The 26,967-nt window shown below is 46.4% G+C and overlaps 4 protein-coding genes across 5 annotated transcripts in view; 1 reads left to right on the plus strand and 3 right to left on the minus strand.

The window, feature by feature from the left end:
* Positions 1-577: 577 nt before the first annotated feature.
* LOC147338493 (conserved oligomeric Golgi complex subunit 8-like) lies at positions 578-22,823 on the plus strand. The gene is made up of 6 exons (XM_086294634.1): positions 578-1,245; positions 1,707-1,914; positions 2,451-3,275; positions 3,362-3,530; positions 4,066-10,122; positions 12,085-22,823. The coding sequence occupies exons 1-5, from the start codon at positions 917-919 to the stop codon at positions 4,323-4,325; spliced, it is 1,791 nt and encodes a 596-aa protein (XP_086150760.1). The 5' UTR covers positions 578-916; the 3' UTR covers positions 4,326-10,122; positions 12,085-22,823.
* LOC147338494 (RNA-binding protein NOB1-like) lies at positions 6,022-10,176 on the minus strand. Its single transcript, XM_086295876.1, has 5 exons — positions 8,814-10,176; positions 7,973-8,212; positions 7,733-7,830; positions 6,780-6,924; positions 6,022-6,640 (listed from the first exon to the last, which is right to left on the minus strand). Exons 1-5 carry the CDS (start codon positions 9,045-9,047, stop codon positions 6,371-6,373), a joined length of 987 nt encoding a protein of 328 aa, XP_086152002.1. The 5' UTR covers positions 9,048-10,176; the 3' UTR covers positions 6,022-6,370.
* LOC147338495 (uncharacterized) lies at positions 11,547-15,282 on the minus strand. Its single transcript, XM_086294941.1, has one exon. It carries the CDS (start codon positions 15,280-15,282, stop codon positions 13,720-13,722), a length of 1,563 nt encoding a protein of 520 aa, XP_086151067.1. The 3' UTR covers positions 11,547-13,719.
* LOC147338496 (uncharacterized) overlaps positions 21,689-26,967 on the minus strand; it is a 59,257-nt gene continuing 53,978 nt past the window's right edge. The window contains exons 34-35 of one of the 2 annotated variants that reach the window (XR_015129177.1): positions 23,143-23,487; positions 21,689-21,825 (exon numbers count right to left, since the gene is read on the minus strand). Coding sequence is in view for 1 of the 2 variants with exons in the window: in XM_086293370.1 (XP_086149496.1) it covers positions 23,324-23,487 (164 nt within the window). In the remaining variant the exon portion in view is untranslated. Of the gene's footprint in view, positions 21,826-21,867; positions 23,488-26,967 lie in introns of those variants that run through there. The other variant, XM_086293370.1, reaches the window with a different exon arrangement.

Here is a 26,967-nt window from a genome sequence, read left to right on the forward strand (position 1 = left end):
CCACCAAACAACTTCTTACACATCTGCCAGCATCTGGCCAATCCACCACCTTTCATTGTTTATACTGTTACAAACAAACAAAAAACCATCGGCCCATAAAAACGAAAAATCACCAAATGCCCGGTATGCCCATGGCCAGTCTATGCATTAGTTGTAATAACGTAATTCGTTTAAATTAATTTAGGCTATTTTTAGCCTCACTAGGCTTTGGTGCAGAGGTTCACTGAGAGGTTAACGAGTGTGTGTAATTTTTCTATTACAGTATCATATATACTTACTGTACTGTAATGTACTTAGAATATTATTATCATATTATTATACAGGTAAATCAGTATCCTAGTAATTATTCATATTGGTGTTGGTGATATTTGCAAAAACATTTAAACAGTCATAAATTAATTGTTGGCCTGTAATCTGTGAAAAAAGTGTTAGACATCTCTCTCATGAATAATTCATTCACTTTCCACAAAAAAAAAGAAATCCTATCTCAAGGCAGAAGCTGCCTTGATAATAGCTGAGTTATCAGTTTTTAGCAACAGAAATGTCTTTTTCCAGAGAGACGTGGCCAACAAATGTAACGTCACAGTTATAGAAACATGATTTAAGTGACCAAAAAGGACAAAATAGATATAATAACTCAATAAATCAGAGTCACAAATATATTCTATGTATTTCATATATACCTATTATTATAGTATACAGTCAAAACAAAACAAAAACAAAGAAACTTCGGAAATGACTTTTTGGCACAACACCGGCAGGTGGCAGTATTTCACCTTTAAGCTTTTTTGACACGCGTCAGAAGGAGAAGAAGAAGAACCGGGACGTGTTCGTCAGCACTGGATGTTCCGGTTGTTTACAACCAGGAAATCTGTCAGTTTGTGAACCGGGACTCCGTGAACCTGCAGCGGTAAACATGGCGGCGGTGGACGTGGAGGATGAGAGCATCCTGGCGTCCATCTTTAAGGACAGCTTCCCGGACAGCTGGAGGGACAACCCGGACTTCGCGGCCTACCTGTCGGAGCTCAGCTCCTTCGGGGTGGAGAAGCTGGGTCGGGAGCCGGAGAGGCTGGCGGAGGAGCGGGCTCAGATCCTGCAGCAGACCCGGGAGCTGGCCTTCTCCAACTACCAGACCTTCATCCGCACCGCCGACTGCACCGAGCACATCTACCGGGACTTCGGGCGGGTGGAGAGCAGCGTGTCCCGGCTGCTGGACAAGCTGCCCCGCTTCGGAGAGAATTGCAGGTCGGTGGCTCCCTGTGGAGGGGATGTCAGCAGGAGGAAACTGGGGTCTATAAAAGTGTCATCATTTACTGTTAGGTTAATAAAAACTTTAGATATTTTTTAAAAAGCACACAGGATGAACTGATCAAGGAGAGAGATGCAGATTATTATTATTGTAGCTCACTGTAGGATCACAAAGTGAATAACTTAGTTATTTTCTTAGGAATATGCCACAGAAGGTGAATTGACTGGGAATAAAACAGCAGCAGATTAATTTCCCTTGAGCTGGCTCGTCAGCCTCCTTTCAGAATAAAAAACAGGCAGCCAGACTTTAGCCACAACCAGAACAAAACTACAGACTGGGAACATTAATGAAAGATAATAAAAGGTTCTTAGAGCTATAAAGTGTTACGTGTTACACATAGTTGTGTTTTTGCTGTTGTGCTGTCTCTCTGAGCTTTGGGGGCTCATTTTGTTTTCAGGCACTTCATGAAAGAGGCGGAGGAGATCGGAGCAAGCCGCCGGATGAACAGCCTCACTCTGAACCGCCACACGGAGATCCTGGAGATTCTGGAGATTCCTCAGCTCATGGACACCTGCGTCCGCAACGGCTACTACGAAGAGGCTCTGGAGCTGGCGGCATACGTGAAGAGGCTGGAGAAGAAACACTCGTCGCTGCCCGTCATCCAGGTGAGTCCAGACCAGGCTGACCAAAAAGCGGGTGTGTTTGGGGTTTTTTTACTGCCTGAATTAAACTCTAAATGTTATTTAGGAAAATGAACTGTTAGGGCTAAATAAACGTTACTTTTCTTTGATTTTCTGTCGTGTGATGTTGGAGAAAAAATGTTCAAATAAACAATTACACGTGTGAAGAGAATTAAAGAGCTCAGGCTCCAGACCGCTCTGAATACTCAGTTTTCTTTTGTTACGTGCACAGCTAACAAGCTCTGGGTGTTGCCCCTCAGCAGGCTTCCAGGTGTTGGCCAGCTGGAATAAAGCAGGCTTTCAGAGAAGGTGAAAAAGCTAAAATGTGACTGCGGGAGGTTGTTGATGGGGCTCAGGTTCAGGTACAGGCTGGAAATCGCTAGTTTAAACTCTAAATTGACAAAAACTGGAGAAAAACAGTTGAGAAACTTTCTCTTTGCTGAGATATAAAACAGAAAAGGTCACTGTGGAGAACATCTAATGTTTCGGCTCCTCTAACCTTTGACCTTCTCCATCTTTAGGGTATCGTGCGTGAAGTGCGTCAGTCGGCTCAGCTGATGCTCAACCAGCTGTTGCAGCAGCTCCGCAGCAACTCCCAGCTTCCCGTGTGCCTCCGCGTCATCGGTTACCTGCGGCGCATGGACGTGTTCACGGAGGCGGAGCTGCGGGTGAAGTTCCTGCAGGCTCGCAGCACTTGGCTGCACTCCATCCTCACCGCCATCCCTGAAAACGATGCTTACTTTCACATCACCAAGACCATCGAGGCCTGCAGGGTGCACATGTTTGACATCATCACCCAGTACAGAGCCATCTTCTCTGACGAGGACCCGCTAGTGCCCCCCGCCGGTGGGCTCATGGCTGTGAACGAGGGCGCCATCTTCCACGGCTGGGTGGTGCACAAGGTGGCAGAGTTCCTGGAGACCTTAGAGAGGGACCTGCAGCGGGGTGTGGGCAGCCGCCTGGACTCCCTGCTGGGTCAGTGCATGTACTTCGGTTTGTCCTTCAGCAGGGTGGGGGCGGACTTCCGCGGGCAGCTGGCGCCCATGTTCCAGCGGGTGGCGGTGGACACGTTCCGCGGAGCCGTGAAGGAGGCGGTGGAAAAGTTCCAGGAGGACATGAACCTGTACACCCTCATCGCCCTGCCCTCAGTGCTGGCAGGGACCATCCCCGTCGTAGCCCCCGCCCCGCAGCCCGGCACCCTGCAGCCCCCAATGTCCCTGCTGGACTTCCAGCCGCTCGCCTGCTTTCTCAACAACATCCTGACCGCCTTCAACGACCTCCGCCTCTGCTGCCCCATCGGAGTGGTGGAGAATGTCACCAAATGCCTGGAGGAAGCCCTGAAGATGGTGAGCAGCTGGATCTTTGGTGTAATCTGGGTTAAAGTCAGACTGATGCTGGATTAACAGCTGCTGACGGTGTCGTTTTTTGTCAGGTGACCCGTCAGATTCTGGTGTTTCACCGGGCGGAGGAGACGGCCTTCAGCAGCCGGGAGAAGGAGCTGTTTATTCAGTTCTGCTGTGCGTACGCTGAAGACCTGCTGCCCTTCCTGAACCGCTGCCTGCAGGTCCTGTTTCCACCGGCTCAGCTCGCTCTCATCCTGGGTGAGGACTCGCAGCAACGTCTGAGTTTGTTTCTTCGTTTAAAACGGACGCGGTGATGCTGAAGACGTTTAACGACGGGCCTGGAAGTGAAGCCGTTATTCCAATAATGCGGTCTCAGTTTAAACTGTTGTCCTTGCGTTGTTGTTCTTGTTGGTCACCTTCGGTCTCGGGCTGGAAACCGCATGAACGTAAATGGTAGACTGTACATAAAAGATGGGCGTAGCCACTGGGACATTTGTGAAACCATGGTCTGAATTTGGAGTAATGACCGCTTCAGCCTGTAGGGGGCACTAATAAAACCACAAAATCACCACACAAGCTTTTTTTGTGTAGTAAAGTTAAACTTTTGGTCCAATCAGTCAATGAGAAGAAAACTTCACAAAATTAGTTTAAAAGAGAAAAAAAATCTTTAACCTCTTTTTCTTTTTTTGCCCTGGACTCTCTTCTCAAAGTTATTCTTTGTAATGGCTAAAATAGCTTAAGAAGTGCTGAGCAGCAGAGTTTGGTCTGAATCAAATCTGTTGTCTCTCCGCAGGTGTTCCTCCCACCCAGCTGCACAAGTACGGCCATCTGGGCTCCATCGACCTCGCCACAGTCCTCGAGCCTCTGGACTTCCTGCTTCCTCAGAAGGAGCCGCCGGTGCCAGAGGTCGACATTACGGCAGAATTGAGCAGCCTGACGTTTGACATGGAGCCCAAAGAACCGGCGCCGACCCCATCCGATGTCAGAGACTCCAAACCCGGAGCTGAACTGACAAAGACAGAGTTTAAAGAGCCGAAGCAGGACGAGGAGTGAAGGCGAGGAAACGCTGGCTCTAAACTGTATCCTGTGACGGACATCTGTCAAAACTGAAGCATTAAAATATTTTTATATATGTGAGAAAAAGGCTTTAATGGTGACATTTCTTCTCTTATTTAAAGGTTTACTCACTAACATAGAAGGAAAATAAGCAAATAGTTTAGTTTGCTTCTTTTTCCATCGATGATGGAGTCCACCTGATTTTAACTCTGCTCCCGGAGATCTTCAGCTCGTTCTCGTCCTTTAAGAAGGAAAAACTGAATGTTTGTGTTTTCCTGGTAACGTGTCAGAAATGTGAGAAAACCAAAAGTTTGGTTTATTATAGGAAAGTCCTGAAGGGCAGAAACTGACTCTGCATTTTCATCCAGCGTCGGCCTCATCTTTGAGCTTTTTCTGCTGAGGCAGCTGGGAGTTGTAGTCCGTCAGCTGGGAGTTGTAGTCCGTCAGCTGGGAGTTGTAGTCCGTCAGCTGTGTCTGATTTACATGGTGGGTTTGTTAAACTGTCTGGACACTTAAATCTTTCACTTTGATTCAAAGATTCATTGGAAATCAATAAAGATCAATTATATTGACGAGTCAGTCTCATGTTTAAAGGAGCGTACTGCAGTTTCTGCACAGTCACGGTCAGTCTGAGCTGATCTCCACCTGTCTGGAATATCTGAAGATAAACTCAAGGATCTCCACCTTCACAGATCTACAGGTGAGCACCTCGTGGACGCTACTTCCACCAACTAACAGCCTTACTACACCTGCCTGTTAGGTCTTATTTTCCTGTTTAAAAATATAAACCTTCCAGTGATCATGTTCTCCCTCTGCGTCGTGTTTGAATCGTTGGTTTTTGTGTAATTTTACTGTCAGACGGCGACGGGACAATTCAATGATGTAATGCTGTGTTACCATAGAAACACAGCATTTCTGGCACAACTTCAGTGACTCACAAGGTGCAACGAGAAGATAAAGGCATAAAAGGTCCAGCACTATGCGGCACACAGTGGTGTTACCGTTTAACCACACGCCAAAGCATGAAATTGTAATCAATAATAAAGTTTATTTATGTCGAACATGTGGCCCTCGGCCCCAGAGGCAGCCCACTGAAGGGTCACGTTTGGTCCGGCTTTACAAAGTGAAAACTGCAGAGAAGTCGGTTTGCGTTTTTCAGTGCAGGACCCCGACGTTACAGGACAGTTAGAAATGTTTCTCATGATGATGTTTTTATCATAAAGATGTAAAATACTGAAGATCAGCCATAAACACTGAGCTGGAAACTATAACGTAGTTCAAGCAGACTCGCTGTGAAAGGTTTCACTGCTCTCTAAAACAAATATTTTAATAAGAATATTACGTCTGGCAAAATTTGAAGGAAGGAGGATTTACACCTTAGTCGTTGTTTAAACCCTGAACCTGATGTGCACCTGCACGCTGTAGCCGTGTAACCCAGAGTGACCGTTATTGGTCCGTTCAGTACTGCCGTTTGCTCTTACAGATGTTCATCCACCTCTGCCATCCTTCATCTAATCGACTGGAGGAGAAACGTCTCCAGCAGCGAGTGTTTAGGAGCAGAGCTTTATTTCTTCCTTCTTCACTCACAGAAATCCTGATATGTAGCAGAATCTCTGTATCACGTCGCCGCCCTGCAGACCGAGCGCGCTCCTGCCTCTGTGGTGGAGGTAATGAGCAGAAACAGACACCGATGTGAAATTTCACACACTTTTAATGTATTTATTATTCTGGCTCGTTCCATAAGGGATGCTATGTAATCTGTAATAATCTGGAGCTGGTATTGTTAGAGTCACTCGTGCTGCCAGCAGTTAATTCGCCCGTGTGTCGCCGAGTGTCATCGACTTCCTCTGGCTGTCACGCGCGTCTCTTCTGCTTTGAACACCGTGTTTAGAGCTGTAGTTAATCCTCATGTCTTGGATGTCTGACTGTCCATGAACGCACCAGAAGACCTGGTGAGTTAATCTGTCGCACGTGAGCCGATGGATGATTTGGGAAATGACGGTCCGGTCCTTTAATTTAAACACGATGCATGCTCGCCATCTTTACTTCTTCTTGATGAACTTCCTGCGGGTGGCGTTGGGGTTGGCCCGCCTCCTGCCGCCGCCACACTGGCCGTCTCTGATCTGCAGGTTGGCGGCTCGGCTGTAGATGTCGTTCTCACAGAACGGCGACGCTCCGGCCACGTAGTCCGGGTTGAAGACATCGGTCTTTTGGCGAGCCTTCCGGGAGAGCCTCTGCTGGGGGAAGCGCTGGTCCTCCACCAGCTGGGGGTTGGTGGAGTGTTTCCCCCCCTGAGGCAGAGGCAGCGTGTGCTGAAACACAAGACGGCAGCGGTCATGTTTAGGACGTTTAGACCCGACTCAGGCAGAACTGAAGCGGTCTGAAAAAACGATTTACGCTGCAGATGCGAACGCAGAGTCATTTTAGAAGTGATAAAACGCCGCGTCTCACCCGGAGCCCTCTGGGGTTCAACACTTTGGGGTTTTTGGAGAAATGCATCTGCATGCTGCCATCCTCGTTCACCGTCACCGCCAGCTTCTTCAGGGTTCTGTTCCCGCAGTGAGGACAGAAAGCTTTGTTCATGTCGCTCGTCGTCCTGGAATCGAAACATTTAACAGGTCAATGCTCCTGGACGGGCAACCCCTCGCTTTATTCTCCTTACAGCCTCTAAGAACAGGACAGGTCACTAACATCTGTCCGTCTGAGGAACATCTGTCCTCTCATGTTAGGTTTGTTCCAACCCTGCACTCCACGCTCCATCGTTCTGATCCACTTTAACATCTGTGCTTTTTCTTAAAGCAGGCGTGGGCGAACTCCAGGCCTCGAGGGCCGGAGTCCTGCAGGTTTTAGATCCAACACAGCTGATTTAAATGTCTAAATGACCTCCTCAACATGTCCTGAAGTTCTCCAGAAACCAGGTAATGAACTAATCATGTGATTCAGGTGTGTTGACCCAGGGTGAGATCTAAAACCTGCAGGACGCCGGCCCTCCCACCCCTGGTGTAGAGCCACTTTAATGGATTATATTCAGATTTTTACATGATGTTTTATTTTGACCTTATTTACATCTGTATCTCTGGAGCACCTTTATTATATTTTTCTATGTAAGCATCATTTTTACTGTGTTTTATTATTTTTATTTTAACCTACTCAAGCAGCAATTTAATACATTTATTTATTTATTTTATTCCTTTCATTGACTTTGTCCATTTTATTTATGTATTAATTTATCTTTATTCTTTTAATAAAGCAGTCCTGACATTTTCACTTGTTCAGCACCTTTATTCTACTCTTGATATAAATTTAAATGTTTTAAATGTCGTGTTTTGTATTTTTCGCTGGAACGGATTCGAGCTGCCTCCCTTTCAGCCTGAAGAGGTTTTGTTAACTTTGTTCGGACTCACTTGAAGCAGGCGTGACATCTCAGGATGTAGTTCCTCGCCTGCTTGATCAGCATCCCGTTCACAGAGAGAACGTGAAGTCCGATCTGAATGAGAACGTTCTGGGACACAGACAGCGAAAGCTTTTTGAAGTCCGGCGTAAAGCAGGAGAATATTTATTCACGCAGCGGTTTACTGAAACCATTCACACAAACCTTTAGACAGAAGGTGAAAAACAGCGAATGCACCGTCTGCATCCGTTACCTGCATGGCGAAGTCGGTGGTGAGACAGCCGACTTTGATGTCAGCTGGAGCCGTCCAATCAGCGGAGTCCATTTTCACCTCTTTGATGTTACCGGGAGTGATCCATCCTCCTCCATCGTCATCGTCCTCCTCGTCATCTTCGTCATCAGGCTCGTTCTCTTTGTCCTCGTCGTCCGATTGGCCCGCCGACGCCCTTTGCTCCGCCCTCTCCTCTGTCTGTGGTGATTCGTTGCCCTCTTTCTGTAAACAAACATCATCATCATCATCATCATCACTGCAGTCTGACAGGTGACAGAAGTTATGACTCAGTGAGAGATGTAAAATTCCTCCTTTGTCTCCTTGCTTCCTCTCACATGCATCCTTTCCTACGGGGAGATGTTGAGGAGGAAACCCTGTTTATCCCACGCCATCAACGTCAGGAACGTTTTCCACACGATTCACTATTTACACATTACAAGAATAAGACCTCAGATCACACTTGAACTACTTTTTCTCTTGAAATGTGCTGCAGGAGGTGGAGGTGGTGGGCATGCACATGAAGTTCAGAGGCTGCAACACAACAACAGAAATAAAAGGGTAATGCACTGATGCACTAGAGTCTGACTGGCGTGTGAAACCATGCAAACACAAAGACGCCTGCAGCCCTCAAAGTCTCATGGAGGCTCCTTTAAATATGAACGAGGTCTCCTGCAAACTGCAGCCGGTCACACTCAGCCACAAGCGCTCACTGAGGGGCTGAACCGAGGCTCAGAGGAACACAAAGGATTATTCTGAACTGTGAATCATGCAAAGCTGCTCTACGAGACTCCCAGCATGAAAACATTCTTCCCTTTCAACTCACCAGTAAACCCAGCAGCTCATCGCTGAAGGTCAGGAGCGGATCCCTCCAGAACAGAAAGCTGCTGAACTGGTCTCCGTCCGAAGTCGTCCGTGTGTCCGCTTGTTTCTGTCCGCCGCTCGATTTTAAACCCTCCGCTGGACCCTGACAGAGCAGCAGCGATAACACACACGCTGTGTTTACGTGCACAACCTGGAGACACAATCTCTTTTCCAACAACACGGCACCCAACTCCATTCATCCACCCATGCCTCCGTCCATCCATCCACCCATGCCTCCATCCATCTGTCTGTCCATCCATCCTTAGTGGCTGGGGAAAACAGATGTTCCTCTCTTCAGACATTTTCTCGGGAATTTCCACCCAGCTGCGAGCTTTAACCTCTCCAGTGTGTCCTGGTTCTGTCCTGGGTGAAACAGTTAACCTGCAGCGCTGCAGGTTTTCTGGTCGGACCCCCAAAGCACCCTAGCTGGCTCCCTTCAGTGTGGAGGACTAACAACCACTGCACGATGTTCCAAACCAGTTCCACATGTTTTCACAGGAAAAAACCCAGTAAAGACACAGCACCACAAAACCTCTGTGCTCAGAGGTGGAACCACGCCACTGGCTGTGGGAGGGGACAGACATTCACACATGCAGCTCACAGAGTCCGTCCTCCATGATTTTATTCTGTGGATGTTACTTTAAACTCTGCTTCTTTGGTCTTAGAACAGTCAGAATAATGGAGCTGGTTTCATCAGTGGCAGAGAGATTGTGTATGTGTTTGTAACAAAGGCAGCTCGGCTCGGTTTCTGAAGCTTCTCGCCTGTTTTCTACGATCGCTTTAAGACACGTTCACAGAGGAAAGGTTCTGAGCATTGAAACTATCTGTGCAAACACAGACGTCTGTGTCAGCAGAGGGATTTAAAACCCTCTGAGGAAGTCGTTACAGCGAGAGTCGGTGAGACTGTGAGGTCCAGGTGCTCCTCGTCCTCTCGCCACGGCATGAAGTCTCAGACCGTCACTTATCGTGCTTTTAATGTTTGTCGCATCAAAAATACAAAAGAATAGAAAAAGTCTGAGGAAATGAAGACGAGCTCCGAAACAACATCAGAACAAAGCTTAGCGTAAACAAAGCGTAAATAATAATAATGATGATAACTCCTGAACATCGCAGGTCTGAGCTGTAAGAGTGGAGGAGGAATTTTCCAGGAACGCCCGCTGTCAGTCTGTCCTCCTCCTTCTTCTTCTGTGTCCTCATTCTGTGGTCTGATTGGTTGGTTTGCAGACAGACAGGTAGACAGAGCCAGCCCATTGGTGGGGGACGGTGGGCAGGTAGGTGGGGGTGTATTCTGATTGGTGGACAGCTTGGCATGGAAGCTCTCAGCATGGCATGGTGCCCCCTCCCCCTGTCTCCTCCACCATCCATCTAATGCTCCTCACCTCTAACCACAGAATGTGTGTGTGTGTGTGTGTGTGTCGCCTGTTCGGCTGCTGGAGTCTTGTATTATCACTCATCAGCTTCTTTTGGAATTCAAGTCACCAGAAATTTACACGTTTGAGGTTTCATCTCATCCCAGGACAGAGAGGTGCAGGACGAGTTGGATAAATTAAAGATGAGAAATGATTCTTACATTAACATCTGGGAATAATAAAGAAGGTAAACGATGAAGGCACTGAGTGCAAAAGCAGCTTAAACCTGCATCCTTTCTGATGACCTGCAGGGGGCGACTCCTCAGTTTGAAAAAGAAGTGCTTTGAAAATATGATTTGTATCCCAGGTAAATACTTTTCTGGTGAGTTTATGGCCTCGGTTGCTCCTTTCAGGTCTTATCAGGTGTTTAATTTTTAAAATAAAGTTGTCTTTAGTGTCCAGAAGGACGGACGATAAACCCCACGTGACGATCTCCAGTTTCAGTCAGGTCTGGTTACAAAAAGCCATTATGGAGACGTAAAAGCACTCAGAGGCTTCGGAAGCAGCTGGAAGGTTTTTTATTTTATTTTTATAAAGCATTTAGTCCTTAATGGAGCGAGGCCAGCAGTGTGATCCCGTCTCTAATCCTCCTCCTCTCTGTGCTGCTCTCAGATGAAACTGATAAAAACACCTGCAGCTTTTTTTATTTACTCATATTTCTGAATCTGCAGCAGCTAAAACCAAACGAGCCGCCTCTCTCTGTTACGGTCTCGTGACGTCCGACTGTTGGTGGGTGTTTGAGTGCGCTGGTGTCCGGATAAATCCCGTCCCTCCCCCTCGCTGCTCTGTGGCCTGGCTGAGCGTCCTCGCTGATGAGCAGAGGATTGTGGGATTGCTTCCTTCCTTCCATGTCTGCACTGATAAATCTGAAAACACTGTTTGTGTCAGTTTGATAGGAACACTTCTGGTTGTTGCTCGTTCACACTGCAGTCAGGCTCAGTCTGAGGTTTCAGCCTCGGTAGATCGACTGACTCCTGCTGGTTTTTCTGGGACCACGTTTGACAGAAATGCTCGGTGAGAGATCGTATTGATTACCAGAAGCTAATTGAACAAATGTGACATGAAGACTTGGCCTCAGAGTCGATCTTCAGGTAACGTTAGCAAAGGTGCTGCTGTTTCCTGTATTAGCAGCGACCCGATGACTGTGGAGTAAAATCCTCCATGTTTCTGTGTTTTTGGTTAGAACAGGAAGTGTTATCATGAGGTTCTTGAACCATGACTGTAAAAAGCATGAAACTGGCCAGATTTAACTCTTTAACTTTAATTGTACGTTTCATGTAGAAGTTGGAGGAAGCCAGTGTGCTGAGCAAAGATCACGTCTGTCGGTGTTCAAACGCAGACGTGATCTTTGCTCAGGACACACAACTTATCTTTAAAAACACACCTGAATGATTCTTTGACTTGAAGATTTCTGTGGTGTAGATGGAGACTCTGCTCTGAGCACCAGTAATAATTCTCATCTAAAAAGTTTCCAGACTAAATTCCTGGTAAAAACTGGGAGGTGGTTTAAAAAAATGTCAGCGGTACACAAGAGAAATATTTAAAGCCAGTTTGTTTTCTTCTGAGCAGAGGTTAGTAAGGGCAGCACAGGTGTCTGTTTTATTTGTGGTCCGTGCAGAGGCGTTAGAGGAGAGTCTGCAGGAGCTGTCGGGATGCTTTGTAAACTGCTGACGAAGTCGCTTCACAGTGTAAGAACTTTGTGATCAGCTCTAGAAAGAGCGAAATGAAGAGAAACAACATGTTTTCACATTTATTGTCAGTAGTGTGGACATGGTGAGTTAAAGGGTCACATGACTGCTGGCTGACGCTCTCGTTTCTCTGCAGGACGACTGAAGCTGACGGCCTGACGGACGCCGCGCCGTCGCTGCAGGGTGTCAGCCAGCACCCTGAGGCCTCTGCTGCTCTTCCTGGATTTATTTCCTTCTTAGCCAACGACAGGAGCGGCAAAAGCGATCAAAGACCGATGGAAACTTTACAGGACAGGACGGTCTTAAATCTGGACAGACTGTTATGAGACGATGGCCAAACGTCTGGACTGCTGTGACGTCTGATATGAGCTGACAGGACTCGCGCTCCTCCGTCGGGACTCAAAAAAATCCTTATTAACCCTGAAATCAGTATCTGCTCTCCAATCAGTATTTCTCATTGTTTCTTTGTTGCACTTTAAACTTTTAGATCATTTTCTAACCCGAACGTGGCTGATGATGTGCATAGATGCATAATGTGTTTGTATATTTATGTTTGACATGCTTTAATTTTTTTCTTTTGGAGAATACGGGCACATGAATTTTTCCGCTTTTGTTTTTTTTGTGATCCTGTTGGGGGAAAACTCTGTAAAAGACCCAGGAGAAATAAAGACACAATGAGACAAAGTTACTTTCTTTATCAAACGTGTACACGGGTGAGCTGCTAAGAACAACTCACACCATGCACAGTGGCTTGGTAATTTTTATAGGAAAGACAGTGAGAACAGGATAAGAAAATACAAAACAAATAAAATAAACAACTCCATATGTGGCGCTAGTCTCGTCAGCAGAGAGCTGGGAGAAGGCTGTGAGAGATAAAACAATCTAAAACAATATGTCCCAAAACAGTATGTCTTTGCTGAGAAAGTCTAAAAAGATAATTCTAAACTAATCTAACCATAGACAAAAGGGCATGCTTGCACATTTAAAAGAAGGTAAAGAAACATAGAAACATTTTTCCTGTAACATTCCCTCCTGTTTAACTTATTTTAAATGTATACAACAATTGTCTGTGAAGATTATTTATTAAGTATCTTAAACAATTTTTAATTTTTCAAAATGTCAGCATAGCAGAAATGGCAGTCATTTGGTCTAAAGAATAAAACAAAAGAAAATAATAAAAAGAAAAACATAGGAAATGAAAATCATAGTAAATGAAATAACAAGTGGAAAAAATAATAAAACTAAAACTACAAAAAAATAAAGGATAAAAACCTTATATTTTAAAACGAAAACTTACAAAAAATAAAAGAATGAAAAGTAAAATGAAAACTTTATATTTTAAAAATGATGAAAACCTAATATGTAAAATGAAAACTTCAAAAAATACAAGGATGAAAACCTTATATTATAAAATGGAAACTTCAAAAAATACAAGGATGAAAACCTTATATTATGAAATGAAAACTTAAAACTTCTAAAAGTACAAGCATGAAAACCTTATACTTAAAATGATGCAAACCTTAAATTGAAAACTTTATGTGTAAACTAATGAAAACTTCATATTTAAAATGGAAACTTTATGTTTAAAACTGAAGACTTCAAAAAATAAAATAAAAGCATGAAAACTTTATATTCAAAATGAAAAACTTTATGTTTAAAAGTCAAGACTTCAAAAAATAAAAGTATGAAAACTTGCATAACCTACTAATGTTTTAATCAGTGCATGATCACTTGACAAGTCATTTTTAATCACCACGTCATTTATTAGCAGCTAGTACAAGTTCTCCTCTAACAGAATTGCAACGGGATGTTGTTCTTCTTCAGGCACGGCAACATAAGCAGTCATTGTAGTTGTTATCATCTGTGAAATCATTACTCTTAGGCATGGCAACACACACAACACTAATATGAGCAGTGCTATCATGATGAGACCTAGAAGGAAAAATGGCTTTGCTACAGCAGCCAGCCATGAACCGCTGAACAGCCAGTCCAGCCAGCTTTGTGCTGTAGCTGCTCCAGGTGTGTGTTCAGTGACATATTTTTGCAGAGCGGTCAAATTCTGCAAAGCTTCATAAATGTCTCCTCCAGTTTCGTATCCATCAGGGATAAAAGTGCAACATGTTTCCCCGATCAGCTTGCAAACTCCTCCTTGTGATGCTGTTAGCAGGTCTAGTGTCAGTCTGTTCTGCAGCACCATCGTTCTGATGGCCTGCTGTTCTCCTGCTAAGGCGGTTCCCAGGGTCTTAGTCAAGTTGATGTGTCGTAGCAGAGCATATCGGTTGATTTCCACATGATCTCGCACCTCGGCAACTCCAATGCCGGGGATCAAGCTCTGTAAGAATTTCACTCCTCCTCCCCAGATGCGAAACTCTCCCGGCACTCCAGTGTCCACGGTAATGCCGAAAGAATTGGGGGAGGCGATGTCCACTTCACGTCTCTGCCGGCTGCTTGGGTGATGTGCAACACTTTGCATGAAGAAAACGTGATCTGATAATTCCACCAGGGCGCACAGACCTCCCCAACCTTCAGGGAGTGACAGATAAGCCTTGTTGCCACATAGGAAGTACCAGTCAGCCAAAACTCTGGTTCCTCTGCTGCTGGGTGCCGTCCGTGCACATCCTGTCTGGTACTGAGTCTTTGTTTGTAGTGGCATTCGGTAGCTGTAGTCGGAGCGACAGTTTAGGCCCATCAGCGTCGTGTTACTGGCACAGGTGGCGTTGATTGAACAGGTCATACACTTCCTCTCGTTCCTTGGTGGGCAGAAAGTGTATATGGACTTACATAGGTGAGTAGGCAGCTCCCCCACTGCCCGTGATCCATTGTTCATCACACATACTGGCAGTTGTGATGCGTTCAGTTTGTTCAGTAGAATTACATCAGGCAGCGTGTCTGAGACTTGGGGCCAGGTCAGTAGGTAGGTCTGTCCGGAACAGTTCACATTTGTGAGTGATGATGACCTCCAGGTTGCTTTTGCTGGGATGCTGTAGTTGGCTTTGGACCAAAGAGTACCGTAGCCTGGATGTGTTGCCAGGCCCAACAGACACCAACTGCGATCTTCAGGTATGCTGTACGGCCACAGGCCAGACGTCTGTGAGGATAGGGGCATATGGGTACATGCATAGCAGTCAGTTTTGTTATTCAAATGAGCTGTAGTGTTCATAAACTGCCACCAGAAGTTAGTGGCGTATCCATGGGGAAACTTGGTGTACTTTCCTTTGTCATACAGTGTCTGCCTTTTCTCCATATAGCGTGACTTGTTGTCCCTCACGGAAGCAAAGGTGAGGAGCCCGGCCATGGTCAGGGCCGCTGCAGTTGATAAGAGCCACCACCTCATGACGACGGAACACGCCCTCCTGTCGCGAGTAGACCCCCCGGCCAGGAAAGCTGACCCCTCCACCGGGCGAGATCACAACAAGTAGGCAAACCTGCCGTCAGCTGTGTTTAGATGGCTTCACTGACTCGCCTGCAGTGACTCTGATGGACCCAGGATGGTCGTTCCGCAATTTTGCAAGCGGTCGGTGTAGTGAGGAGGACTTGGTATGGCCCCTCCCACCTGGGTGTGCTCCAGTTTTTCCTTTGGAGCACCTTGATCAGAACCCAGTCACCGGGCTTTAGTCTGCAAGACACTGGAGAAACATCATCAGGTTGTTGATTATGTACAATGATCTCTTTGTTTTCTAACAGCTTAGACATCCATTCTGCTAATGTGTTTTCTCTGATTGCTTTGTCTATTGGTTGACTGGTAATAGGCAGTGGAAACGGCCTGCCATGAATGATTTCAAATGGAGTTAGTTTATGGGAGCCTTGTGTTAAGCGCATCCACATTTTCACTAAACCCAAACATTCAGGCCACGGCCTTCCTGTTTCTGCCATGCATTTCCTGAGCCTTTGTTTTATAGTGCCGTTAGTTCTCTCTACAAGGCCTGCGCTCTGAGGGTGATAAGCACAATGGTGTTTTATGCTGAAACCGAGTGCTTCAGAGACCTTAGTGATGACATCATTTACAAAATGAGTGCCGTTGTCTGATCGTATCAAAGCTGGAATGCCATATGTGGGTATGAAGTGATTGCACAGGCACTTTGCTACTGAAATTGCATCTGCCTTTTTCACTGGATAGATTTCCGGCCACTTTGAGAACACGTCTATAACCACTAGGGCGTATTTTGACCCTTGACATTCGCTTAGTTCAATAAAATCCATATGAATTGTGTGAAAAGGATGAGGCGGAGTTGGAAAACGGCCTCTTCTTGGTCGCAGGTTACCTTGAGCATTATATTTTTGACACGTCATGCACGTTCTGACAAATTGTTTTGCTGAAGTTTCAAAATTTACAGTGTAGAAATGAGAGTTGACAATACAGGTCATTCCCCCCGATGACAAATGCGTACAGCCATGAGTCACTAATGCTGCCATCTTGTGGAGCGATTTTGGCAACACTGGCTTGCCATAACACATCATTAAATCGTTTGTCAGAACTGCACCGTGTTTTAGCCATTTTGCCTGCTCTGCTGTGCTTGCTGCTTTTTGTTCACTTTGCAACACATCCAGTGGAATCTGATGCGTGTTTACTGCCATTAGTGTCATGTTTGTCTTTTGTGCCGCCTGTTTTGCGGCACTGTCAGCAAAATTGTTGCCTGTAGTAATAAAAGAGCTATCAGTTTTGTGTGCTGCACATTTACACAATGCGAGTTGTTGTGGTAAATTTATTACAGTCAGCAGTCGTTGTAAGAGGCTTGCATGCTGGACTGGTTTACCGGTTGATGTAATCATTCCTCTGTTTTGCCAGAGCTTTGCGAAATGATGCACAGCAGAGAAAACATACTGGCTGTCTGTATAAACGTTTATTTGTTTATCTTTGTGTATTTCACATGCACGAATAACAGCTATCAGCTCAGCGCTCTGTGCAGAATATGAAGAAGAAAGTGGTTTTGCTTCTATTATTCTACTGTCTGTGGTTACTGCGTAACCTACACAATTACGGCCTGTGTTGTCTTTAGAGGCCGATCCGTCCACAAAGACATCACGAAAACCAGCTTGTGGCTCAGCATGGATGTCAGGGCGGGGTTTGGTGTCTTTGTCTAATTCTGCATGGCAGTTGTGCACATCTCCATCAGCTGGTGTGCTCACTAGAGTCCCTGGATTCAGTGTGCCACATTTTTCCAGTGTGATGTGAGACTGTGATAGTAAAATGCCTACATACGATAGCTGTCTGGCATGAGTCAGGTAAGAGAGATTGGCTTGCAGCAGTATAGATGTGACAGCATGCGGGACCTTCACAACTAATTTGTGCCCTAAGACAATGTCTGCTGACTTCTTTACTGCTTCTGTGGCCGCTGCACAGCTTTGGACGCAAGTCGGCAGGCCCGAAACTACAGCGTCTAACTTACACGAGTAGAATGCTAAAGGGCGCTGTTTGTCACCAAAAGCCTGTGTCAGAACTGCCTTCATGTAGCCGGCCCCCCCATCAACATGCAGCACGAAAGGCTTGTCATAATCAGGCAGGGCCAGGACTACATTTGTTTGTAAAGCCACCTTTAGGTTAGTAAATGCTGTGTCTGCCTCTACCGTCCACGTTATTGTGTCGCGCAAAGCAAGGTTTTTGCCATAAATCATGTCTTGGAGTGGCTGAACTGTTAGTGCATACTCTGGAATCCAAGCTCTACAGAAATTACACAAACCTAAAAAACTCATCATCTGTTGTTTTGTTTTAGGTTTGGGTGTGTTTTGCACTGCCAGCTTTCTGGTTCCCAGCAGTGTTTTGCCCTGGCCTGTGAGTGTGTGTCCGAGATATGTAACGTTATCACTCCACAGCTGCAGTTTGTGTTTTGAGACTTTGTGGCCCTGTTCAGCCAAATGCTGTAGCACAGCAAGTGTGTTGTCTTTGCACGCCTGCTGTGTATGACCGGTTATTAAAATGTCATCTACATACAGCAAGTATTGACCTAGCTGTGGGAGCTTACAGCTAGACATTGACTTCTTCAGTGCTTCTGCATAGAGGGTTGGGCTATTCTGGAAACCCTGGGGCAAACGAGTGTATGTGTACCTCTGACCCTCAAAGGTGAAGCCAAACAATGGCTGTGAGTCTGGATGTAGTGGAACTGAGAAAAAAGCGTTTGAAAGGTCGATTACTGAGAACCACTGTTCGTTCGGTGTGACCTGATTTAAAACAGTGTGTGGATTAGCAACCACAGGTGGGATTTGTTCAGTCACTTCGTTTATAGCTCTCAGGTCATGTACTAGACGGTATGCACCCGTGATAGCTTTTTTAACAGGAAAGATAGGAGTGTTACAGGTGGCTGTCTTTGTTTTTATTAAAATTCCTGCCTTTTCCATGTCTGCTATCACTGGGCGAATGCCATGTCTAGCCTCAGTAGTGAGTGGGTATTGAGATATCAGTGGTCTGTGTTTTGAGAGAGGTTTTACTCTTACTTCATCTGCATTTTTTATAAGGCCTACATCAGCAGGGCCTGTAGACCAGAGAGTTTTAGGCAGCTGAGCTAGTGCTGCCTGATGTCATTCAGTTAATTGTGCATGTGTTTCAGCGGCATCGGCTAGGTGTACAGCGGGCCTGACTGCGACCAGCCAACCCAGTGTGTGTCGGAAACAACCCGTCCGGCGGCCTTGAAGCCAGCCTTCATGAGTGTCTTCCGTTTTTTCATAAGTGTCTGCTTCAACCCTGGCTAACACATTTCCTAAATCCTTCCAGTCTGAATGATAGTCATGCGCTACAGACACGTGTGGCTTAGGCATGCGGTTCAAAGCCTTCACGGCTGCTGATTGGATTACTGAGCACACTGCATTTCCCGACTTTGTGACATACAGGTGTTGTAAAGTCAAACTCTGTTGTCCTAGCTTCCACACTTGCTGATCGTAAAGTGGGTCTGGGCCTGGAGTTTGTTTAAATCTCAACGTGTTGTGATAGTCAATGGGTTTCTGGAAATAGGATGTGGGGGGTGTATATTTGCGGGCCACATTGTGTAGCTTTGTGAGCTCGGGCAACTCAAGAGTCCAGTAATAATGTGGGACACCGTAGCCTTGAGAGAGACACACGTTGCTGCTGTGTGCCGTGTTAATGCTATCTGGCTCTGGAGTGTTGTCATTTAGCATGCATTCAGCAATCATGCCATTCTCTTCCGGTACCACGCCTATCTTGAGTTCTGTCAGAGCATCTCTTCCTAGTAGGTTTACTGGGCATGACGGGTCATATATGCATTTAATGAAGCACCTGCGGCCACTTTCGGTATGCATTAGTTCTAACGGGGCAGTTAGTTGTTGTACAGTGGTGTGGCCTGTGGCTGACTTCACAACTAATGTGTCTTTTGAGTACTGTAAGTTTTTAGGCGGCTGCCTTAGAACCGTTTTACATGCTCCGGTGTCACACAACATTTGGATTGGTTGCCCGTTCACATGAATTAGCAGCATTGGTTTGTATTCTGACCCTAATAGCAATTGTTCTATGTTAAAAACTTCCCCTCCCTCATCAATGTTCATGTCTTGTGTGTTTTCTAGTCACATGTCATTGTTTACCATAGATTCGCCACTGTTTTGCCTGTCATTGTTCCTCCTACTATTATGTGTCTGTGGCTTACTTCTGCACTCTCGTTCAAAGTGACCTCGTTTTCCACAGTTGAAACAGGCATTGTCTCTTTCATATCTGCTGTCTCTGTTTCTGTGTCTGCGGCCTTGCTGTCGATTACCTTGCTTCCCTTTCTGTCTCTGATAGCCTCCCGAAAATGCAAGGAAACCTGTCTCTGAATCTATGGTGAAGACGTCAGCCTTATTTTTCTGTTTGTGCACTTTTGTGGCGTGCTCAGCATGTAACAGGGCATCTGGCAGGTTGCCAGTGTTCATTGTGACCCAATGTTTCTCTACATGTGCTCTGATTGGTGGGAGCAGGCCATTTAGAAACGCATTTTTTAATTGCTGCTGGAATGGCGTTGCATCGCCATCGGCATAATCTAAACCTGAATGCTGCCTAAAAACTGGGCGCAGGCGGTCTAAAAAATCTGATGCAGTTTCATTTTCTTTCTGTTTTACCTCTCCTATTTTATTGTAGTTTGGCTTGGGGGCCAGCTGTAGTTTCACACGTTCATAGAAATTATGTAGTTGGCCTTCTAATTCAGGGTCACCTGCACGCAGGGGTTGTGGTCCGTTGCCGACCACTAAAGAATCTAAAGGATTATTAATTGCCCCCCCAGTGAAAGAGCCTTTCACTGAGCCAAACTTCAAACCTAAAAGATCTTGAAGTACCTGGTACATTTCATGACCGTTTAAATACCACTGAGTCCTAATTGCTTCAACTGCTCTCTTCCATGTGTCAAAACCGTCATGCAGGGGCGGGACATCTTTAAGAACATTTTTGCGATCCTCATGTGACCATGGTCTAAACACAAGAATTGTGGGGTGTGCGTCTTGATGCCCCATAGGTCCAATCGGCTGACCATATCTGGGGTTAGGTGAACTTATTAATGGAAATACTCCTGGGGGGCTTGGGGGGTCAGGCCATGTTTCCCTGCCTACATGATCTTCCCCTATATCTGCTTCAGGTGCATGTGTTAATGACATTTTAGCTAAATCTGCCTGCACTGAACCGTAAGGGTTATTCACAGCTGCATCTTTGTCTGTTTGCTTGGGAGTTGATGCAGAGGCAGTAACATAGGGGGGAGGGGCTGCAGCCGTTGCTTCAGGCACCTCACAGCTTTGCTTTTGTTTTTTATTCTGTCTCTTTTCTCTATTCTCAGCACGTCTCTGTTGCTCTTTTTTCCATGCATCTAGGAAAGTTAATTCACTTGTGCGTTTTCCTTTCTTTCTAAGATTTGTGGTTGCACTTATTTCCTTTAATAAGCTATCTTTGAGCTGTGTTAAAGCTGCGGGGCTGCACGTACCCTCCCACCCAGGACATGACGTCTTTTTAGGATTACGCCATCTCCTTGCGCTGATTTTTCCTGCACCTGGATATTTATTTTCTATCCATTGTTCGTCATTAATGAACTTTTGTGTATACTGCCCATTATTGGCAAGAGGTTTAGAGGTTTTATTCCCCATTTTTCAATTTTTATTATTTAGTGTATCTTACTTATGTATTTATTTAGTTATTTATTTTTATTTATACACTGGCAATACAGCTGCTATCCACCTTCGCTGATATGAGGAATGAGAGTGGTTGCTCACACGCCCTTCTACTTTCGGACTATTTCCAAAAGCGGTGTGAACTTTACGAGGCGAAACTCGACCGTTCTCCCAAACCACCAGCACTTCAGCGAACAGCAGTGAAAGAAAAACACAGTAGGAGCGGCTCAGTCTCTTATTGGACCGTGAAAAGTCAGCTTGCTCCGTTAGTTACAACAATACACACATACATTCACATTCACACTTATTCGCGCGATCGGAACCCTTATAATAAGGGGAGCTGCCAGTCTTTCTGTAGACGAGCTACTTATTCCCTTGACCCAGCTGGGGGAGCTACTCAGAGCTCCAAACCTAACCCACAAGAGTGGGGAGCTTCCAGTCGACGAGCTCCAAGCTACCAGCCGACGAGCTACTTTAAACCCACAGAAGTGGGGAGCTTCCAGTCGCGACGAGCTGCTTTCGCTATTTTAAATTCCCTGAATTTAAAATACGATTTTACGCAAGATTGTGTCAGTGTGTCTGTATCTACCTGGTCAGTGTCGCCGGGTCTGGTCCACCTCGATCGGGCCCCACCACCGTGGGTCGCTTTCTAAGAACGTTGGCCAAGACTCGAATTTAACGCCCTTGGTCTTTGACCACACACCTAGTGTGTGGGCTGTCGACAGACGAGCAACGTGGACTGGTCACGGAGATGGGACACGATGGAGGCGCTCCGGCTCGAAGGACCAAGAAATGTTGGGGGAAAACTCTGTAAAAGACCCAGGAGAAATAAAGACACAATGAGACAAAGTTACTTTCTTTATCAAACGTGTACACGGGTGAGCTGCTAAGGACAACTCACACCATGCACAGTGGCTTGGTAATTTTTATAGGAAAGACAGTGAGAACAGGATAAGAAAATACAAAACAAATAAAATAAACAACTCCATATGTGGCGCTAGTCTCGTCAGCAGAGAGCTGGGAGAAGGCTGTGAGAGATAAAACAATCTAAAACAATATGTCCCAAAACAGTATGTCTTTGCTGAGAAAGTCTAAAAAGATAATTCTAAACTAATCTAACCATAGGCAAAAGGGCATGCTTGCACATTTAAAAGAAGGTAAAGAAACATAGAAACATTTTTCCTGTAACAGATCCAAATTTAATTTTTTTTGTCTCCATCTGTTTTTAATCTTTTTTTCTCTGCACCGTGTTCGATGGAGGATTTTCAGGCTGAAACCTTAAAGTGTACTTTTTTTCTTCATAAAGTTTAGATAAATTTTAAGGTTTTTTTTCATGTGTGTTGTGTTCCCATCTGTAGTTTCTGGAGGCTTTCCTCCTTTATCCAATCAGGGTACTCCACTGATCCCAAGCTGTCCAATAGGACGTGAGCAATACGAGGAAATCTGTACATCGCGTCTCAGTCTTCTGCTCCGGTGGACGTTCCTTTTATTTCAAACTTCCTTCAGCTTGAAGAACAAAAAGACTCGAATCGTATCTAAACTCATTTCTTCTCTGTGTGCTTCTGCTGTCGTCTCTTCACCTGTTTGGAGAAAACAAAAACCTCCAGGAAGCCACTGGTGACCTTTGACCTGAGACAGAACACGTGTAGCTGTTGACTTGGTGCGAAGTGGACTGTTAGCTGTAGCTGTAGTAAACAGGAATGCTTAGAAACGCGATGAGCTGCTGTGTGTTGACCTGATGATCAAACTCTGCTTGCTGTTTTTGTTTTGTAATTACTTTTTAATAAACGCTCCAGAACAAACGCACACGTCGGCATCGTGTGGACACAAATATTTAAAAGAGCAGTAAAAAGGAGTGTTTGACACACCATCACTGTAGATTTGAAAATGACATGACCAAGAGGTGAGTTGAGTTAATCTAAAGGGCGTTAATAAAATGACTGAATTAACCACTTTTTTCCCCTAGCACCACTTTCAGACTCAAATAACTGGACAAACTGAGCTGAGTTTGTGATTAAACCTCATTTCCTGTCTATGCCTCCAATGTTCCCACACAGCTTAAATCACATTTAAGGATCGCATCAGTCAGGAAGGCTTTAGACAAAAGGTGAATGATCATTTCTACCTGCAGTAATTGGCTCCGACTTGATGTCACCTGTTGACACCTGCTCAGTTCCTCAGGCTGGCGGAATAGGAGAAGGTGGGCTGCAAAGCGGCTTGCAGGTGCAGAGATTTGTTTAGGATGTGTAGATTTGCCAGGGCCGTCACAGAGTTTAATTTTGAGGTGCTTCAGGATGTTTCAGCTCTCACCCAACCCAAGCTCTGATAGGTTCGTTGCATTTATAGTCCGCTGTCCTAAGGCGTCCATGTTTCCACACAGACACACGGCTGCTGCGTTCACTGACCTGCTGTTTATCAGGAAAATGAGACTTGATGTCCTTCAGCTGCCGGCTGATCGCCAAAATGGACTCTGAGCAGAAGAAGAAATCATCAGGAAACGACCCAGTAACCACAAAACAGGAGCTGAAACACCTCTGTCGTGTGTTTTTGTGTCGTGTGTTTTTCACTGTCGAACACGTGATTTATTGTTCGTGTTTCATCTATAAACTGAAACGTCGGAGGCGCGTCGTCTCCTGATGTCTCACAGAAACGTGAAGCTGTGCTGGACTCACCGTCCTCTGGAGGAGCGGGAAAAGGCTCCGACATCTTAGGAGGAGTGCGAGCTGGAAGAGAGGAGAACGAGGAGCTCAGACTGCAAAATAAATGTGACGACATGAAAACAAAAGAAGAAATGACGAGAGTGTCTTTGTCCTCATTAGGATGAATATTTTAAAAAGGCACAAAGAACCAATCAGATCCTCCCATCCTGTTTGGCTCTTACTTTTTTTTTTTTTTTTTTTTTTTTTTTAAATGACATCAGAAACAGCAGTATGCGACATTACATGATGGCAGAGCTTCAGTTCATCCTTTGTCATTTTTTTTTTTTTTTTTTTTTTTTTAATAAATAGGACAGGGGGAATGAATGAGAGAGAGAGGGGGAGAGAAAGAAAGAAAACCCAAGGGGAGAAGAGACGGTGAGAAGGGGGGGGAAGAGAGACAAAAAAAAAAAAACTCCTGGGTCACCTGTATGGAGAGAAAAACAAACAAACAAACAAACAAACAAACAGAGGAGACAGCAAACAACAAAGAGCAACATAATAATAGAGAAAACAAAGCACCATCACAATAAACTAGCTAGTCATAGATATCAGTATTTACTAAGTAATAAACGATATTGTGCAGCACGCAAGATAGACAGCGCACAGTGTGCTTTGAGGCAGCAGCCAAGAAAGCTTTAGTCCGCGTCTGTGAATACCCATGTGTGCATACCTGTGTGGGTCAGCATGCTTGCATTCCAAAGGTTTCTCCATGTAATGATCTGCTAGGGAGTGTGGGGGGGCCACAGCCCCGTCCTCCAGGGTGTGAAGCGGGTATGGAGGAGATCAAAACTCCAGACATCCAGAGGCCCCCAGAACACAAGAGACCATGGAAGACCAACAGAGGGGCAGCCGCGCCACTGTTCCAGTAAGAGCTGAGGAGAGTCCCAGATGAGGGCTCACTCAGCAGCCGCGGAGCAGAAGCCAGGGGGGGTTGCAGTGACGCGCCCGTGAGCTCCGCCGGCCCCCAGCTGCGCCTGAGTGACCGAGCCCTGGGCCGAGAGGCCGGGGGCACCCCACCTCCAAAGGGGCCCGAGCGAGCCCCAGGCCCCAGGCCCCGACAAGCGGCCGCCAAGGAGTGAGCCGGTGTGTACCCGGACGCCCACCCCCAGACACAAAGAACCACCAACACACCGACACCTGAGGGAGTCCGCCACCGGCAGGGGAAGTGGTGGTGGGTGGAGATAGGCCTCCAAACCTTGGAGGGCCTGAGGTGTCCCCAGAGAGGTGGCGTCTGATACCCAACCTGACATATAGACACAGACATACAGGCACACACAGACACAAACATCCATTCCCACCCTCATGCTCTCATATGCACTCACTCCACACTCAACCAACGTGGAGACAGACATAAAGAGACGCTGTACACACAATCACACTCCCCAAGCGTACTCTACAAACCGGGTCTAGGTACCCTTGCCCCTGGAGGGGGGAATTGCACCCAGACCCAGGTGGTGTTACCCTTTTCCCTGCGGTGGGGAGAGGCAGACCACCCCGACTCCGCAGCAGCAGGGAGGCCCCACACCCCAGACCGCAGTCGGACGGCCAACTCCTCCTACTAGCCCTCCCGCTCCAGCAGGCCGCAGAGAATGGGGGTGGGAGAAGACTCCAAACCTCCCTCCACCCGCTCATTGTAGTGTTGATGCATATGTGTTCTAAGGTGCAATTAAAACCCAGGAGGGCATGGAGCTACCTGCCAAGGAGCAGCAGGTAAGCGCATAGTCCCTCCTGCTAACCCTCAATGACTAAGTGTATTTAAAATTGAGAGGTGGGCAACGACGTCAGGGGTGAGGTATACACCCTGATGGTGATTTGGACTCCGTGATTGTGCCCACCCCCAAGATCCTATATGTATGTGTAATGAGAGTGTGAATAATGTGAATGTCTAAGTTGTGGGATAAAATTGAGGCAGAGGCAGCCAGAAGGGGACAGGGGGGGGGGGGGTAGCCTCCTCTGCACCCTGGTGACATACCCCCACTCCAAGGCCCTGCATGTGTGGGTGGTTGTGGAGGAGCGGGAAGAGGGAGGCAGCTGGAGATGGGGAGGGAAGGAAGGGAGGGGCAGGTAACCCCTCCCTGGGGCCAGCTCCCCCGCTGACCCCAGTAGGCACTCCCACCCTCCGCGACCCGCCAGGGAAGGGGGGCCCAGGCCCATCAGACCGGGGCCCAGTGCAGTAGCGCCCCCCGGCTCCACAGAGCCCTGGACAGTCCACCCAACCCCACCACAGAGAAAACTGCACCCACCCCACCAACCACACATCTTCCAGACTACATAAGACGGTAAACGCCCAGGCTGAGATCTTCCTCCACCTCTCCTGTATCTCCCCCTCCTGCAGAGAGTTCCTGAGAGAAGAAAGCTCCTGCCAGATGTGACCATCCCCCCCACCAGTTGAAGAGCCCCCCAGGCGGCTCGATGCACCGGCGGCACCCTGCTCCAGGGCCGGGCCCCCATGCACCCACCCGCCCACAACCCCGGCAACACACCAACCAGGACCCGAGGCCCGGCCCGGGCCCCCGCCCAGAGACGGAGCACCCCCAGAACCTCACGCCCATCCCGGACCCACCCAGGGGCAGCCAGGTTGCCAGGTCAGTAACCCACGTCCGTCAGCACAGACCCTCCCCCTCCCCAAACTATGACCCCCCACCCCCACTAGGTGATGGAGCTGATAAAAGGGGCCCAGAGCAATTGATCTGATGTGGTGGCAGAGGCTGTGTCAAGACTAATGTAATCTAATAGATAATTTCTATATTGGTTAGAATTAAGATTATTTTTATTTTTCCAGTTCATGAGGACTGTTTTCTTGGCTATGCATAGGGCAGTGAAGATCATATGGGCTATATTCTTTTCTGAAGTGACATTATCTAAGCTGCCCAACAAACACACTAAGGGGGAGGTTGGAATGTTACATTTCAGACATTTTGATAAGTCTTCACATATCTCGCGCCAAAACTTTTGCACTGGTGGACAGAACCAAAGAGCGTGGATGTAATTGTCTGGTGTATTGCCTTGACAGTGTGAGCAGTTGTTGGAAGATGTAAAGCCCATCTTGAACATCCGATGACCTGTATAGTGCACTCTATGAAGTATTTTGTATTGTATTAATTGCAGACTGGGATTTTTAATTAATTTAAAAGTTTTTAAGCAAATCTGAGACCAGAAGTTTTGGTCTAGGTTGACTGATAAATCTGCTTCCCACTTTGCAGTAGGAAGGGATATTGATTCATCTAATTTAGAAAGTGTTCTGTATATTT

This window comes from Aulonocara sp. 'chitande type north' Nkhata Bay, linkage group LG1, assembly GCF_057382095.1.
Source record: "Aulonocara sp. 'chitande type north' Nkhata Bay isolate Kocher_YH1m ecotype deep benthic linkage group LG1, A_spYH_male_GT1.1, whole genome shotgun sequence".
Taxonomy (NCBI): Eukaryota; Metazoa; Chordata; class Actinopteri; order Cichliformes; family Cichlidae; genus Aulonocara; species Aulonocara sp. 'chitande type north' Nkhata Bay.

Bases quoted from the DNA above. Each gene is read 5' to 3' on its own strand.
- LOC147338493 (XM_086294634.1), top strand. From the start codon at position 917: ATGGCGGCGGTGGACGTGGAGGATGAGAGCATCCTGGCGTCCATCTTT. The intron at 1,246-1,706 runs GTCGGTGGCTCC...TTTTGTTTTCAG, and splicing joins CGCTTCGGAGAGAATTGCAG to GCACTTCATGAAAGAGGCGG. The intron at 3,531-4,065 runs GTGAGGACTCGC...GTCTCTCCGCAG, and splicing joins TCAGCTCGCTCTCATCCTGG to GTGTTCCTCCCACCCAGCTG.
- LOC147338494 (XM_086295876.1), bottom strand. From the start codon at position 9,047: ATGGAGTTGGGTGCCGTGTTGTTGGAAAAGAGATTGTGTCTCCAGGTT. The intron at 6,925-7,732 runs GTGAGTCCGAAC...TTTCGATTCCAG, and splicing joins AGATGTCACGCCTGCTTCAA to GACGACGAGCGACATGAACA. The intron at 6,641-6,779 runs GTGAGACGCGGC...CTTGTGTTTCAG, and splicing joins TGAACCCCAGAGGGCTCCGG to CACACGCTGCCTCTGCCTCA.
- LOC147338495 (XM_086294941.1), bottom strand. From the start codon at position 15,282: ATGAGGTGGTGGCTCTTATCAACTGCAGCGGCCCTGACCATGGCCGGG.